The following is a 15,108-nucleotide window of genomic DNA, read 5'->3' as shown; positions in this document are numbered from 1 at the left end:
ATAAATAATATATTTTTTATTATATGTTTGCCAACCTTACTGTGATATATAAATTGGGCCACTAGGGGGAGGCATACTGTAGGTTTACAGACTTCTCATTCACACACAGTATATAATTAAGAGTTTGATACGTAGATGAAATAAAAGCATTTTTTGGTGTTTTTGAACAAATCCTAATTGGAAATTTAGACCTAGTTATCAGGCTTCCTACTTGTTTTGAGTTTTGGTGGTTTGCTAACTCTTTTGTTTTCCTTTTGATCTGGTTTTGATAGATATTGCCTTGATATACTTCATGACACAAAAACAAATCAGTACCAAGGTCTTAGATCTTCAGCACCTTACATTATATTCCTGGCAAGGCACAGAAAATTTGACTAAACAGTGCACACAGATGGTGCAGAGTTCTATCCCAACTTCCTTATGAGTAAAACATTTGAATATTACAGGATGCACCTGTACTGGGTTAGTCAAATGTTAATATGGTGGGTGGTGTGTTTGTATGCATGTGCGGTTACATTTAGGACCTGAACAGTCGTGCTCAGGCGGAGGTGACGATCAGAGAAGCACTGAGGGAGCTGGATTTGTGGGGAGCTGCAGCTACCTTCAACCTCACTGAGTACACAGACAGCAGCGGGCGCACTCTCACCCTCATCAAGGACTGGAAGGATATAGTCAACCAGGTAGACACACGGGGACACCGTAACAAATATGGTCTCACCTATAGTATATGAACACAAAACACACACTTCATCGTGCATATGCCACGCTGAGTCAGAGTTAGTCATTTGTTAAATGGTCAAAGTAAATTACAGAATAATGTAACCAGTTTCAGTTTTATGAGTCACACTTTGACCATAAACCACTTGTAAAATCCAGATGGCATCCATCCAAATGAGAAGTGTCTAATTCTACATCCCCACTAACTACGCTCAGCCTGTCTGACAAGCCTGAAACCAAGGGATTCATCAACATGTGATCTCTGTTTTTAGAAAAAAAAAACATTTTATCCCTTTTCAGCCTGATCCTGATTTGCTTTACTTTACAGATTGTGTAGATTTTATTTTTTCAAATTAACTGGATTTTTTCTTGATTATTGAATCTGGGCTGGACCATGGATGGATGGATGGATGGATAGATAGATAGATAGATAGATAGATAGATAGATAGATAGATAGATAGATAGATAGATACCGTAGATAGATAGATAGATAGATAGATAGATAGATAGATAGATAGATAGATAGATAGATAGATAGATAGATAGAGAGATAGATATTGGGTAATAATATAATGCGACTGTGTGAGCCAGGATTTGAAAGCTTCAATGTTCTTTGTTTGAGCTTAATTGACCAACTTGCCTCCTCCAGGATGGGGTAGCTAAAAGAGATATCTCAGTCTTGGTTGATTAAAGAGAGAATGCTGTAAAGTTGAGCGCAGAGTGGTAAAACCCATTTAAATGTTCACTTTGATGGACTAAAGAATCACCAAGCAATTTAACACAGCAGTTAAAGTGTCTCAATATATCCATTTATTTTATTTGACACAAAAAACACAAATAACTGTCATGGTTTTCTTATTTTCAAGTGCTGTGACATTACATAGATGATTACATTTTGATTAATTCTTTGATTATTCTCCTGATAAGGTGATGGTAATTTTTTTCCAGAATCCTTGATGGACACCATGGCCATTTCTTATCCTCCCTTGACAACAGTGCTGAACTAGCTGTCCTGTTTAGCCCACACTAAATGTGTTTTCTGTTGTTATTAAAGCTGTTTATTTTGAATAATAACCATGTGATACACAGAACTGACTACAGCAGCTGCTCTTTATGATTCTGTATGACAGGGATCCTACATCTTAAAAAAACTTTACATTCAGGTCCACATAGATCTTTAAACAAAAAATAAAATATTCAGTTTTTAATCCCAGAGTTATTTATAAATGCAACTAAAATATGATAATAAGATTTGCACTGTATGTGTACTGTGGATTGCTACCACCTAGTGGCTTTATTGTGCACTGCACCACAGGAGACATTTCTTTCTCAAAACTGCCATCACAGCTTTAGTGCCTGTATTGACACAGTAGCATCCGTATCGATATGTACATTGCGTGTGTTGTTTATATCACCATATATTGTTATATCAATTTTTTGAGCACACCACTAATACAGGTACCTTGCCTGCCTCTGATAAAGGTCTGAGCCAAAATGCTGGACTATGACTCAGCATAATGCTCAATGTCATTATATAATTATGATTATGCAGAAGTAAAGTCTACATGCAGAGAGGTGCTTTAAAAGACATTTAATCCTTTGGAAAATCTCCTTCAGCTTTCTTTTCTTGTTTTATTATTCATGATAATCATCAATTCTTGCAGGTCAGTTTAAGAGACTGCTTCATAGATAGGCTTGGAAGGCTTGAAAATGCCTTCAGGAAAACTCAGCCATATCTACTGGCACCATTAAATGAAATGTTAAGGATTAGCAAACACTGGCTTTATCACAACTCTGTGCCCATCCAGGTGGGAGATAACCGCTGTCTGCTGCAGTCTCTGAAAGACTCTCCCTACTACCGCAGCTTCCAAGACAAGGTCAGGTCAATGAATCTATGAATACACTTTCATAATCTTTAAGTGCTTCGTTTTTATTTTTGGGAAAGCAAATCTCCCCTGACTTTCTGTTTATTAAATAAACAGCATGTGTTTACTGTATAAGATGAGTTGCTCGTTTGTTGTTATTTGTGGTTCACCCATAAATCGAGGTTTCCAAATCCTTTAAGAAGCAGCAATAACAAATGTCACTATATCTCCTCTGTGTATGACCAGGTCAGTCTGTGGGAGGTTCGACTATCAGACTTAGACGAGTACCTGCTTAGTCTGAATGCTATCCAGAGGCGTTGGGTTTATCTGGAGCCCATATTTGGCCGAGGGGCATTGCCCCGGGAGGAGGCCCGCTTCAAACGTGTTGATGAAGATTTCAGGTACTCTGTGTGTGTGTGTGTGTGTGTGTGTGTGTGTGTGTGACTTAATAACATCCAGAGAGTTTATCTATATTGAAATCTCAAGCTGATTTGGAGCAATATTCATTGTATGTGAATATACCCTCAAATGTATGCTTATAGTTGGCATTAAAACTCCATCATGGTTTCATTCCATATCAACTTCTACACAATCCTATACTGATAGAATGTTTTTCTTGCTGCACAGTGCATAGCGTTTTTGTATGTATGTATTTACTGTTTAACTTGCAGGTTTATTGAAGCTCATATTCAGTATAACTCTTTTCTGTTGCTTGAATAAATAGACAAACATAATTTTATAGGCATAATGTGTTTTTTAATGCACATTCAGTAACAAAATACTTTCACCTCATGTGTCACAGGTCTATAATGTCAGACATTCAGCGAGACAACCGAGTTGTTTCTCTGAGCTCTAGGGCTGGCATCAGAAACTCCCTGGTCACCTTACTGGACCAGCTGCAGCGCTGCCAAAAGTCACTCAATGAGTTCCTGGAGGTACACTCACATACATTTTTGTGTGGAAAGACTTTGTATGTATAACATGAATGCAGTGGTGGAATGTAACTAAGTACATTTACTCAAGTACTGTACAGTTTTGAGGTACTTGTACTTTACTTTAGCATTTCCATTTTATGTAACTTTATACTTCTACTCCACTACATTTTGAGGCAAATATTGTACTTTTTACACCATTACATTTATACCTGACAGCTTTAGTTACTTTTCAGGTTGAGGGTAAACAACAAATAAAAAACATGAAAGCAAAGTGATTAAAGTGACATTGGTTTAAATTAAACCTCATAACAGTATGTTGAAAATATAATGCTTTTATGCTTACATAATGCATCAATAAGAATCATCCAATATGAAATATATATATCAATCTGAGTGGGTCCATTCTGCATAACGAGTACTTTTACTTTTGATATTTTAAGTACATTTTGATGCTGATACTTTTGTACTTTTACTTCACTAAGTTTTGGATGCAGGACTTTTAATTGTCGTGGAGTAATTTCACAGTATGGTATTAGTACTTTTACTTAAGTAACAGATCTGAATACTTCTTCCACCACTGCATGAATGGAAAGCATCACATTTTTTTTTTTATTGTGTGTCCGTCACAGGAGAAACGCTCTGCCTTCCCACGCTTCTACTTCATAGGAGATGATGATCTGTTAGAGATTCTCGGTCAGGCAACCAACCCAACTGTCATCCAATCACACCTCAAGAAACTCTTTGCGGGTCAGAATGCTCTGGCTTTTGTTTTGTTTTCTTCTCGGTTTTTCCACTATGTTATCTTTTGCTCTGTTATCTTCTTCTCTCTTCCTTGTATCAGAGGACATTCTGTTGGACAGTGAATGTACGGTAATCTGTCTGTTAATAATCCTTGCAGGCATCCACAGTGTTGTGTTTGATGAGCAGTGCCAGCACATTGTCGCCATGTGTTCTTTGGAGGGAGAAATAGTGCCACTCAGAAATGTCATACGCATCTCCAGCCTTGTGGAGGTAAGTCTGTTGGGCAGTATATTTGATTGGACACTTGAAGCTTTGCACTTATGCCTTTTGTGTTGTAAAAATAATAATAGCATTTTTAATGAGGGATTGATATACAAATTAATTTTATATCATCTAATCTTAAGAGTTTTAATTGTATATCTGTTGTCTGTGTGTGAACTTCTTTCTAGGTGTGGCTAAGTGAGCTGTCTGAGGAAATGAAGGAAACTCTGAAGCACCTGCTGTATGAATGTCTGACAGCAGGGAAGAAAGGGGCGGTGGATCCCTCACGCTACCCATCACAGGTACGTACACACTTTTTATACAGCCCACATTATTTTGTTCAAGTTCAGTTCCAATATAACTTGTGTCAATGTAAAAAACCTCATCTGAATTCCTCTAAAGGGTCTAACTTTGTCATTGTTGTTTAGATTCTGTGTCTGGCGGAGCAAATCCAGTTTACTGAAGATGTTGAAAGAGCTCTAAAAGAGCACAATTTGCAACAGCTGGAGCTGGAGCTCACTGCCAAATTAGAGCACTACACTACGGTAGACACCAGCTCTGAGGATCAGGCTAACACAGGTAGTTCTGTCTGTGTGTATGCATTGGTGAATTTTTGTTTTCTCAGAATGCTGTAACTTCAACGTACTGAATTTTCAAGTGAAACATTTTAAAAATTGCATGTTTGTGTCAACTCCCACTATGTCAGTGGCTTTGTTTTCAGCCTCACCTCCTCTAAATTCAGATTCACAATCTAAACTCACCCTGAGCAGGCAACTGTATGCTTATATGTTAGCTGCAGCAAGGGCGGTACTGGGATATTTTAAATAAGGTGGTATAGGGGGGAACAAAAACCACGAGAAATCAGAAAATCTCAGTCTGTAATAAACACAGAGATAATGGGGACTGTTTTTTTGTTCAGTGCCCTGTGTGTCTGTGTGACTGTCAGCGTGTTTTGGAGTTTTTCTGATCACTAGTGCTCTAAATTAAGTAATGCATGCATTGTCCTGGATGCATTTCATGCATGCTGAAGGGGATGGTAGGAAGAAAATTGCGTGTTTGTGTAGGTTGTGTGTAAGTTAAATATATACACACACATTAGGTTCTGATCCCTGTCTTTATTTTGAATTAGAGTTCATACAAAACCCTCTTGCTTCATGCTTACATCTATTCAGCAATGTACTCTATGTCCCTGTGCTGGGAATTACTAAATTCTCATCATAATCTGAGATGTCATTCAAAATTGAGAGGGGGTCAAATGTTTCGACATACTTGTAGCATGTCAAATTGTGCTCAGATTGTTGTCCTGCTCTGTTACCCACAATTTATTTGGCTGTTTCTGGCTGCTGATCACATTCCTGATGATATTAACCACCCAAAATTGCCATCCAAACACTACTTCCTATTTGCTTTTTGTTCCACTATCAGACTCCCTCTTGTGTTGTTAATGATTGAGCTCTGATCAAAATCTTGGGTTGTTACTCAGGACGGAGAGATTAATGCTGAACGACTGCTCTTGTGTCTTCATAGCCAGTCAGATGCAGTCGCCAGCAGGCTAATTTAATGACTTGGGTCTGAATATATGGCTACATAAAACATGACAGCTGAGTTTTTTCACAGAACTTGAATTTGTAAAAAGGACTTTAAATTTAAATCAAGGTTTCTTATTCATGCATGAGATGAAAAGCTTTTCCCTTACCCTGGTAGTGGCATCATTTCACGGTACATTGCTGCCAAATTCCGAATTTCTCAAAATGTTTTTATGAAAACAGTGATTGTTCCACTTGCACAAGGTTTTACTGCAGCCAAATTTTCAACAACAATTGCTTAGATTTTTGACATAATTGGAAAATTCAAAATATTTCTGCACAGCGCTCTGATCAAGGTTAATATGTTGCAGCTAATATGTTTCATTTTGTGACTGTTCCATTGAAAATTACCATTCACACTTGAAATAGACTCCATTTCCATGATAACATCTCATTCAATTACTAGCTCCCTTAAAACAACCAGGTAGGCTGAAGAGGCTTCAGAGTGGCAGTACTGATTAAAGTAGCTAAAGTAATGGCAAGAAGGATAATCTAATTACCCGGTTCTACATTAATGGGCTATAAACCCAGGTAGGGAGTGGGAGTGATCTCCCCTTTAGCACAGAGACAAGACAAGATGGTGTTCAGTTGGCAAGGTGTTTTTATGCTTCAGGGCTGAGGCTGACACCACTAATGCATTCCTACACACAAGCCATTGAAAGCACCTACCTACAAGTTGCTGTGACCAAGATATTAGATTGTTGCTCGCTTCCACAGTGAGTTCTCACAAGTCAATACAATTCTGCATTTTTTTACACTTTAGACAGCTTTCCTATCAAAAGCTGCTGTTTTATGATAACATAAAGGCAATTGAAATTCTGTCTCTGTCTGTTTTATACCAGCTACCATCTATTTACAGCAAAGCAGCAAAACAAAACATCTGGCTGTGTTACCTAATGAGCACTAAGTACAGTAGTAACAGATTTACAATATTTTAAATAAATAGATTACATATTCAATTATTGTTATTATAGAATTAATCAAGAAAATTGAGACGGAGAAATCACTGAGATCTGAAATTGGATTTGAAAAATATTCAGGTTTTTGCTTTGAAGCAACAGGAATATAAATAGGCTTGTACAGCACAGTGTATAATATTTGATGACATTAAAGTTTCTGTTTACCCCTGAGTATATGTATCTTTTTTATTGCAATGAATGACATTTACAAAAACAACTTTTTTTATTTGCATGACAGTCCTGCCAGCCTGATATTTGTGCATGTTTTCATGTGCAGAGTCCAGTGTCCTGCAGCTGAAGCTAAAAGCATTGATCCTGGATATTATTCACAACATCAGTGTGGTGAAGCAACTGAACCAGGCAGGAGTCACCAGCCCAGATGCCTGGGCCTGGAAGAAGCAGCTTCGCTTCTACATGGGAACAGACAAATGCTGCCTCATACATATGGTGGATGCACAATTCAGCTACACGTATGAATACCAGGTGGGTTAGCATGTTGATAGAAGTTGGAAATACACTGAAAATAACCCCAAAGAGTTTAAAATGGTGATTGAATCTGTGTATGTAGTATTTCATCTTCATTGGCCTTAATTGGTGGAATGCAACAACATTTTCAATGTATTTGTGAGGAAATCAAATACTGTGCATGCAGTTTATGTTTTCTTTCTGCAATTTATCAACAACAGTGCTCATGCATGCACAGTCTATTTTGTCTGAAGCGCTCATAAATAGACATAGTGCATACTGTATATACCATTGTCTTGTGTAGTATCACACAAGTATCACAGAGTGTAGTATTTGCTTAACCCAATCTACAGAAACAATTGAGTAATAGAATAATTTTGGTTATCAGAATGGTATTGTAAACTGGGACACTGTTCAGCTTGAATATGCAGTTATGTGCCTTTTCAAGCACTTCCTCTCATGATGCCACAATCCATTAAATAACTCAAGGTGAAGGATAATTTTAATTGTGCAGGATCTTCAATGCTGTGAGAATTTGTTAGCATTCAGGGTCTCACAAAAACTATTTCATGGTCCGGGAATATGGTTGATTTTCTTATGTTTTACCTTTAGGGGGCAGTGTTCATGCAGAGACGAGGATCACTGAAGATACCTTGTCTTATTTCTCCTCTGCAGTTCTTATAAAATAACACAAGCTCGACTCAGTCTCACTCATTTTCATTTTCTTTGCCTGTTCTTTGTTTTTCATTCCTTCCTCTCTTAATCTATCATCTGTCTGTTTGCCTTTATCCTCTGCTTTACTGCTGACTTTCTTTCTCCGCCCTACCTCTCCTGGCTCCTAGGGGAATGCGGCTAAGCTGGTGCACACTCCACTGACAGATAAGTGCTACCTGACTCTGACCCAGGCCATGAAGATGGGACTTGGGGGGAACCCCTACGGACCTGCTGGCACAGGCAAGACCGAATCAGTTAAAGCCCTGGGGGGGCTGTTTGGACGCCAAGTGCTGGTGTTCAACTGTGATGAGGTATAAATATGCTCACAGAGAGGATGTTACTGGTTCAACTTGTCAGCTCAAAATTCATAGTAAAAGTGATCATCATTCTGACATACAGTCATGCAAAAAATGATTAGACCACCCTTGTTTTCTCCTTGCTTTCTTGTTCATTTAATGCCTGGTACAACTAAAGGTACATTTGTTTGGACAAATATAATGATAACAACAAAAATAGCCCATAAGAGTTTAATTTAAGAGCTGATATCTAGACATTTAACATGGTTTTATTGATAATGCTTTTGGTTATTATCAAGAAAACCATGGAAAATGTTTAGATATCAGCTCTTAAATTAAACTTGTATGAGCTATTTTTGTTGTTATCATTATATTTGTGCAAACAAATGTACCTTTAGTTGTACCAGGCATTAAAATGAAAAAGAAACTGATGGAAATTATGTTCTATTGTTTTTTCCATGACTGTACATAGGGCATGAACAACATACTCCACACAAAACAATGCTGATAATTGAGAACAACTACCAATACAAATTCACGAGAAGATCGTATTTCTGTTTTGCATCTGTTTGGTTTTCAGGGTATCGATGTGAAGTCAATGGGACGAATCTTTGTGGGCTTGGTGAAGTGTGGAGCATGGGGCTGCTTTGACGAGTTTAACCGCTTAGAGGAGGCGGTTTTGTCTGCAGTTTCCATGCAGATTCAGGCCATTCAAGACTCCCTCAAACATCACAAGAACAGATGTGAACTGCTGGGGAAAGAGGTCAGACAAGAATAAAATATGCAAACAAAACACATCAATGTTTCCAAGGACTGATACCTAAAAACAATTACTCATTTCTCAAGCCAACTTTCTGTCTTTTGGCACTGAATTCTCAATTATATCTTTCTGTTTAATTCACTGCCTTGTTTATACACACATACATAAACACAAGTTTTTATGTTCAACCTTCAATGCTTGCATCAGTCTGTCAGTAAATCCATTGTGGAAGAGTTAGTTGGATCATTAATCATCAAACTCTATTTATGCTCGTATAAAACACATTTTCATTAATGAGAATAACTTTTCTTTCTTGTCTTATCATCCAGGTGGAATTGAATCCAAACTCTGGGGTGTTCATCACATTAAACCCGGCAGGAAAAGGATACGGAGGGAGACAGAAGCTTCCAGACAACCTAAAGCAGCTGTTCAGGCCTGTGGCCATGAGCAGGCCAGACAACGAGCTCATTGCTGAAGTCATCCTTTACTCTGAGGGCTTCAAAAACGGGGAAATGCTGGGACGCAAGCTGGTTGCAATTTTTAACCTGGCTAGGTAAAAAAATGTTTGTCTTTTTTCCATTTGGGTTGAACTTTGGTGGAGTAACTATATGACATTTATCACAATGGCCGCCGAGTACAAATGCTACAGTGTGTCGTGAATTTTGTCACCAATATGATCTTTATGTCTGTATGACTCAGAGCTGTTTTTGTGGTTCAAACTCAATCATGCTGTGGTTGTTAAATTTATTTGAAATTATTTACACTGCCACCACAGTCTATTGCATTATATTGAGTTTGTGGATAAGTTATCCTCTACCTCCCATCCCTGAGCACCACAACCAGTACTAAAGTCAATTCAGAGTGTCTGAATATGTGTGAAAATGGGCCTTTATGTGTGTGTCCAGGGAGCTGTTGACTCCCCAGCAGCACTACGACTGGGGTTTGCGTGCTCTGAAGACGGTGCTGAAGGCCTGTGGCAGTCTCCTGCAGCACCAGAGGAGGAGTCATGACAAGGACAAGAGTAAGACGCCCTCTGGCTATTTTATTTATTTTAGGGTACAATATTTCTCTGAGGCTTTTCCAATAGTGCAGAGACAGGAGTGTTTGGAGAAAGCTTCTGTGGCCATGACAAATTCTACCATAACTCATGGTACAACAAATACAGAGGCAAACATCTATCAAATGTGACTGATGCAGAGTAACAGGATTCATTGAATGAAATAAACTGCAACATGTCAGGATCTACAATCACATGCCTATAAGGGCTGAAAAGGATCAGACTTTTACTGTAGTCAAACACTACACCAGATAACGGATAACTTCCTGCATGAAGTTAAAGTTATGCTATGGACTGTGTGTGAAAATGAAAACTTTAAACTAAACCAAAAAAACATACTGTCATGAAAAAATGACCACCCTTGTTTTCTTCAGTTTCTTGTTCATTTTAATGCCTGGTACAACTAAAGGTACATTTGTTTGGACAAATATAATGATAACAAAAAAAAAAGTCATAAGAGTTTAATTTAAGAGCTGATATGTAGACATTTTCCATGGTTTTCTTGATAATGATTTTAGTTATTATCAAGAAAACCATGGAAAATGTCTAGATATCAGCTCTTAAATTAAACTCTTATGAGCTATTATGGTTGTTATCATTATATTTGTCCAAACAAATGTACCTTTAGTTGTACCAGGCATTAATATGAACAAGAAATTGAAGAAAACAATGGTCTAATATTTTTTTCATTGACTGTATATACTCTCATTCTTCCATGACATACTTGATTGATCATGGCACAAATGCTACATCTGGTCAAAAGCTTACTTGAATAAGACAGTGATTGAGTGAAAGAAAGCTCTATTTAGATATTTAGATATTGAATTTAGAAATAAATTACAAAAAACACTAAAATATATCGTCCACTAGTCATTTTTTAAACATACTCGTAGCATAAACAAACCATCTTGATACAGATCCCTCAGATTTTTTTTATGTATTAATTTTTTACTGTGATCAAGTAACATTTTTTTTCTCTGGTATATAAACGGTTTATTGTGACACTTTTTTGTAAATTACCTCAAACCTAGTTTTGCTTACTGCAATTTCCTGTGACAGATCGACTGATCTATTTGTATCAAGTGTCACTGTAAAAAATATGTCAAATGCAGGCTACTGTGTATTTAGGTCTTGTAAGATGTTTTTGAGAGGATGGAGTGAATATTTACTTGGCCATTGTTTTATTTAATTAAGAAATACAACTTTGCTGTAATATGGATTTAACATTTTTTTGCAGGATTACTCAGTACACTTTATGTGTCACAAGTATTCTAGGTCTTCTATTATCAGTATTGACGACTGATAGTCCGAGCTACTGAATATAACACTGTCACTACTCAATATGAGAGTTTAAGTCATGCTTTATAGGTAGAAAAAAAATATTTCAAGTCACAAAGGACTAAGCGGACATTATCAATGCAGCAATGGTTCAAATCAATAGATGTCTCTGAGACCCCAGCTTGGAAAGGCTAAAAAAAATTGTTTGTAAAGACAATTTTGTCATTTTGTGTTTTTTTAGTTTCAGAGGATTTGAATACTTAATGCCATAAATTGTGATTATAACTGGAAGACAAGCCCAGTTCAGATGTCTGAAGTCTAAATGTGCTAAGCCAACAGTGGTGGCAGAATCAGAAACATCAGATCAGAAATAAATATTATACAAAGGTAGAATAATCTTATTAGTATCAATATACTGTCTGGTAATATAACATGCTTCAGATAGCCAAAAACTAATTAGCTAATAAGTTTATCAGTATATCAATGTTTAATCTCTGCATGTTATTTTTCTCATATTCATATATTAATTATTTAACAGAACAGAACAAAAGTCAAACTGACTGTACTACATTATACTTTCAATGTTTATAATTTCCCATCAGTGTTTTAAGGGTTTAAGTTAAATGTTCTAATTCAATTTTGTCCCCACAAAAAGTCAATAATCTAAAAGTGTACTTTTTGGCCATTTGGTGAAGGTGTCTCTTTAATGTGTCCCCTGAGAAGTGCTGTAACTGTTGCACTGATAGTAAGCTTCTGACCTGAGAGATAGAAAGCTGTTGAGCTGATGAAAGGATTAGAGGATAAGGTGATAGTGAAAATTCGGCTGGTGTGGAGATGCTTATCATGTACCCGACAGGGTCACACTGCAAAATGTTTTGATAATCTCGGTCTTTATGTGTGGCTATCTCTTGAATGCAGTTTGAGAAACACTATGCATGAGTGTACTTGAACATCAAATGGCTCTATTGACCAGCACTTTCTCAGTACACCTGCTGTTCTCCTTGCCCTCTAAATCCTCTAATACAGACACGCCATCAATTGACATTTAGTCCAAATGCCCCCCTAAAAAACTTTTTTCCCTTGGGCTTTTTGCTCGTCTGTACTTTTGTCCTTCTCCTTTGTCTCGTTCCCAAACACTTTACCAGAGTTCTGTTGTTTACCCCTTCAGTGCCTCCTTCTCCACCTCCTTCCCCCTCCTTCTGACCTCTTGTTAGCTCTTTCTCTGATACCTGGCTGTCGATGCTGCTCTCGTCCCACTCGTTCTCACTGTTTCTCACCCCCATCTCCCCTTCATGTGTCTGCTTTTTCAATACTTTCTCCCCTATCTCTCTTTTCATTTTCCTCTCTGCCTTTTCTTGAACACATCCCTCTCTCTCTTTCAAATCCTTCTGTTCCACCATGCGCCCTTTATTGCTCCCACACACACACACACACACACACACACACACACACACACACACACACACACAGCTCACGCACCTCCTGTCTGTCGATGAGTCCCCAAGGTTTTCTTGTGTTTGTCTCTGTGTGTAGTCTGGCCAAGTGTTCCTCTCTGCTGTGAAAAAAACACCACATTTGTGCCTGCAGGGAAGGCCAGTATCTTTGGAGAAGAGAACAAAAGTATTGACAAACTCCTAAATCATGACAGGCTTTGGTAATTAGCACTTTCATAACAGGGGGCATGTGCAAGAGCAAAAGAATAATGACTGTACAAATTGATTGTCATAACCTTGTGTTGTTGTGTTTTTTCACATTAAACCTATAGTATTTCTTTGCTTCTTTGCTCTTTCTGCAGTCATTTTCAACCAGTATAAAACAATACACCAAACTTTAATCAGATCCTTATTGGAGTGTTTTTTTCTTTAAATAGTCCTATCCTATTTCAGATTGGAATAAGAAAAATAATCAATCTTTTTCATCATGCAGTTCAGGAGAGTAGTCTGGTGGTGCAGGCACTGAGGCTGAACACCATGTCCAAGCTGACGTTTTCCGATAGCTCCCGGTTTGATGCTCTGGTCAGAGATGTCTTCTCTGGGGTTAATTTCACTGATGTGGAGGACCAGATACTAACAACTGCACTGGAGCAAGTCTACAAGGAGGCGCGACTTGAGTTAATACCCAGCCAGGTGTGTGTACAGCCAGTATTTGGGAACACTCTATACAGCAAATTATCTTTAATATAAACATTGAGACACAGTTGGATAGATGGTGGAAAATAAATAAATGAATAACTTTTTTCATATCTGCGTAGCTGAAAAAGGCACTGGAGCTGAATGAACAGCTGAGACAACGCATGGGCGTAGTCATTGTAGGGCCAAGTGGAGCAGGGAAGTCTACACTCTGGAGGATGCTAAGGGCTGCTCTCAGCAAAACAGGCAAAGTGGTGAGTAAGAGACACACCGCCCACCTGGATTTTTTTATTCATCGACACACTGTACACAATACCTAAACCTTTGGTCCCCATACTATTTATCATATACAGTATGAAAAGCATTTATGAGTCAGTTAAAAATAATATTCACCAATCTTGTGTGCCATCTTTAACTAATGCTGTATTTCGTAGGTGAAGCAGTACACAATGAATCCTAAGGCCATGCCCCGACAACAGCTGCTGGGACATATAGACATGGACACCAGAGAATGGGCTGATGGCGTCCTCACACATAGTGCCAGGAATGTGGTCAGAGAACCTCAGGGTAAGAAAGAGACCAATAGTGCAAATTGGTCGCCGTGAGTCCGTCTTGCTCTTTGACGACTGGGATGAAGTTTACATAACTTAAAAAAGTTAAAATACACCAGTATTAGGACTGGATATAGTCATACACTATGCACTGTATGTATTAGGTTGATGTAGTGTATATATCAGGCGGCAACCTCCGGTTCTGAGCAGGGAGGCAAACCAGGAAGTGCATTAAGCTGCATTCTAGTGAAAATTCCAGCAGGGGGGCGCTGACGGTGGCTGCAAAAGCTTTGCTATCCATTAATTTAAATACACAATGAAATAGCTTCTCACTTGATTTATTACCTCAGAAATTTTTTTTAGGACAACACTTTGGTCTCAACCGCTAGTTCAAAATCTTCTTCAAGACAATTTGATGTTAATCGTTCAAATAATGGCCCCATTTAGAAGAAAATAGAAGATAAAGAATCGTATGATTTGGGGTGTGGCAGGTCACTAACAAGGCGAGTCGTCATCAGGAGAAAAGCACATCGCATATCCACGGCAACGTGAAAATAAAGTTAAATAACGTTATATGCATGTAAAAAAAGACGTTTAGCGGTTTGGGCTCATAACTTTGACCCTTTCACTGTATTTTCACTTAATGAACATTTTGTTCATTAAAATGTCTTGTTCAGCGTTTGGTTGGACTAACAGACACTCCAAGGAGTCACTGTTCATTTTTCTGAGGTCAGTAACGTACATTTTCTAACATCCCAGTTAATGCTCCAGTTTATGTCAACATGAATTAGCA

General features: G+C 38.0%; 1 protein-coding gene across 1 annotated transcript in view; it reads left to right on the top strand.

The window, feature by feature from the left end:
- dync2h1 (dynein cytoplasmic 2 heavy chain 1) overlaps window positions 1–15,108 on the top strand; it is a 134,054-nt gene that overhangs the window by 18,162 nt on the left and 100,784 nt on the right. Inside the window, exons 28-43 of the mRNA XM_059330987.1 lie at window positions 522–680; window positions 2,527–2,600; window positions 2,835–2,984; window positions 3,386–3,518; window positions 4,148–4,265; window positions 4,417–4,529; window positions 4,709–4,822; window positions 4,949–5,099; window positions 7,343–7,548; window positions 8,373–8,555; window positions 9,121–9,303; window positions 9,630–9,853; window positions 10,206–10,321; window positions 13,562–13,761; window positions 13,887–14,018; window positions 14,199–14,331. Of these exons, the coding sequence (XP_059186970.1) occupies window positions 522–680; window positions 2,527–2,600; window positions 2,835–2,984; window positions 3,386–3,518; window positions 4,148–4,265; window positions 4,417–4,529; window positions 4,709–4,822; window positions 4,949–5,099; window positions 7,343–7,548; window positions 8,373–8,555; window positions 9,121–9,303; window positions 9,630–9,853; window positions 10,206–10,321; window positions 13,562–13,761; window positions 13,887–14,018; window positions 14,199–14,331 (2,389 nt within the window). The remainder of the gene's footprint in view (window positions 1–521; window positions 681–2,526; window positions 2,601–2,834; window positions 2,985–3,385; window positions 3,519–4,147; window positions 4,266–4,416; window positions 4,530–4,708; window positions 4,823–4,948; window positions 5,100–7,342; window positions 7,549–8,372; window positions 8,556–9,120; window positions 9,304–9,629; window positions 9,854–10,205; window positions 10,322–13,561; window positions 13,762–13,886; window positions 14,019–14,198; window positions 14,332–15,108) is intronic.

Source organism: Centropristis striata, chromosome 4, assembly GCF_030273125.1.
Source record: "Centropristis striata isolate RG_2023a ecotype Rhode Island chromosome 4, C.striata_1.0, whole genome shotgun sequence".
Classification (NCBI taxonomy): domain Eukaryota; kingdom Metazoa; phylum Chordata; class Actinopteri; order Perciformes; family Serranidae; genus Centropristis; species Centropristis striata.
Note: the sequence above shows the minus strand (reverse complement) of the source record. Positions and strands in the feature narration are given on the sequence as shown.